Genomic DNA, 788 nt, shown 5'->3' with positions numbered 1-788 from the left:
GCCATAACAATCGCAGAAATCTCAGCTCTTCATGGATTGATTATAAAAATGCCTTTGACAACACACCACATTCGTAGATTCTGAAATCGCTGGACATTTTCAAAATTTCTCCTGTGATTTCAGATATTTTAAAGTATAGTATGTCACTGTGGAACACGAAGCTCCAATTATATCATTCTAATGGAGTATTGCGCTCAAACAATATTAGTATAAACTGTGGCATTTTCCAAGGTGACTCACTTTCACCACTAATTTTCTGCATAGCACTAATACCACTCTCAGGTGAACTGAATAAGACGGAATGGCTACAAAATTGACAACAGGAAAATAAGCCATCTATTTTATATGGATGATTTAAAACTATATGGCAAAGATGAAACCCATTTGAAAATGATTCCAGGCTTACAGGAAGTGTAAACAATTGTGTTAACTGGAACAACTCATGTACTGAGAAGAGCATTATCGCTGTGAAAACAACATCCATTCATTAATTTTTTTTTTTTACATACATATTTTACCTGTGAATTTGCGTGTGTAAACTGGGAATGCATACAATGAGATTCTCTGCCCCAGGTGTACGGAAAACACTCGGCGACAAACGGAAGAAAATTTGAAGAAATTAGAAAAAACAACAACAACAACAACAAAATAATAATAATAATAATAATAATAATAATAATAATAATAATAATAATAATAATAATAATAATAATGGTAATAATAATAATTCACTTACTTCTGAAGTAGGACATCTCGTTGCTGTCATTCGTGCTGACGACTGTCATTAG

General features: G+C 32.5%; 1 protein-coding gene across 1 annotated transcript in view; it reads right to left on the bottom strand.

Annotated features, from left to right (window-relative positions):
- The window catches only part of LOC106882933 (uncharacterized), a 7,041-nt gene extending 6,259 nt beyond the window's left edge, over positions 1-782 (bottom strand). Inside the window, exon 1 of the mRNA XM_014933778.2 lies at positions 737-782. Within this exon, the coding sequence (XP_014789264.1) occupies positions 737-752 (16 nt within the window). The 5' untranslated portion in view covers positions 753-782. The remainder of the gene's footprint in view (positions 1-736) is intronic.
- Between the last annotated feature and the right edge of the window lie 6 nt (positions 783-788).

Source organism: Octopus bimaculoides, chromosome 28, assembly GCF_001194135.2.
Source record: "Octopus bimaculoides isolate UCB-OBI-ISO-001 chromosome 28, ASM119413v2, whole genome shotgun sequence".
NCBI lineage: Eukaryota > Metazoa > Mollusca > Cephalopoda > Octopoda > Octopodidae > Octopus > Octopus bimaculoides.
This window is presented reverse-complemented; position numbering and strand designations above follow the sequence as displayed.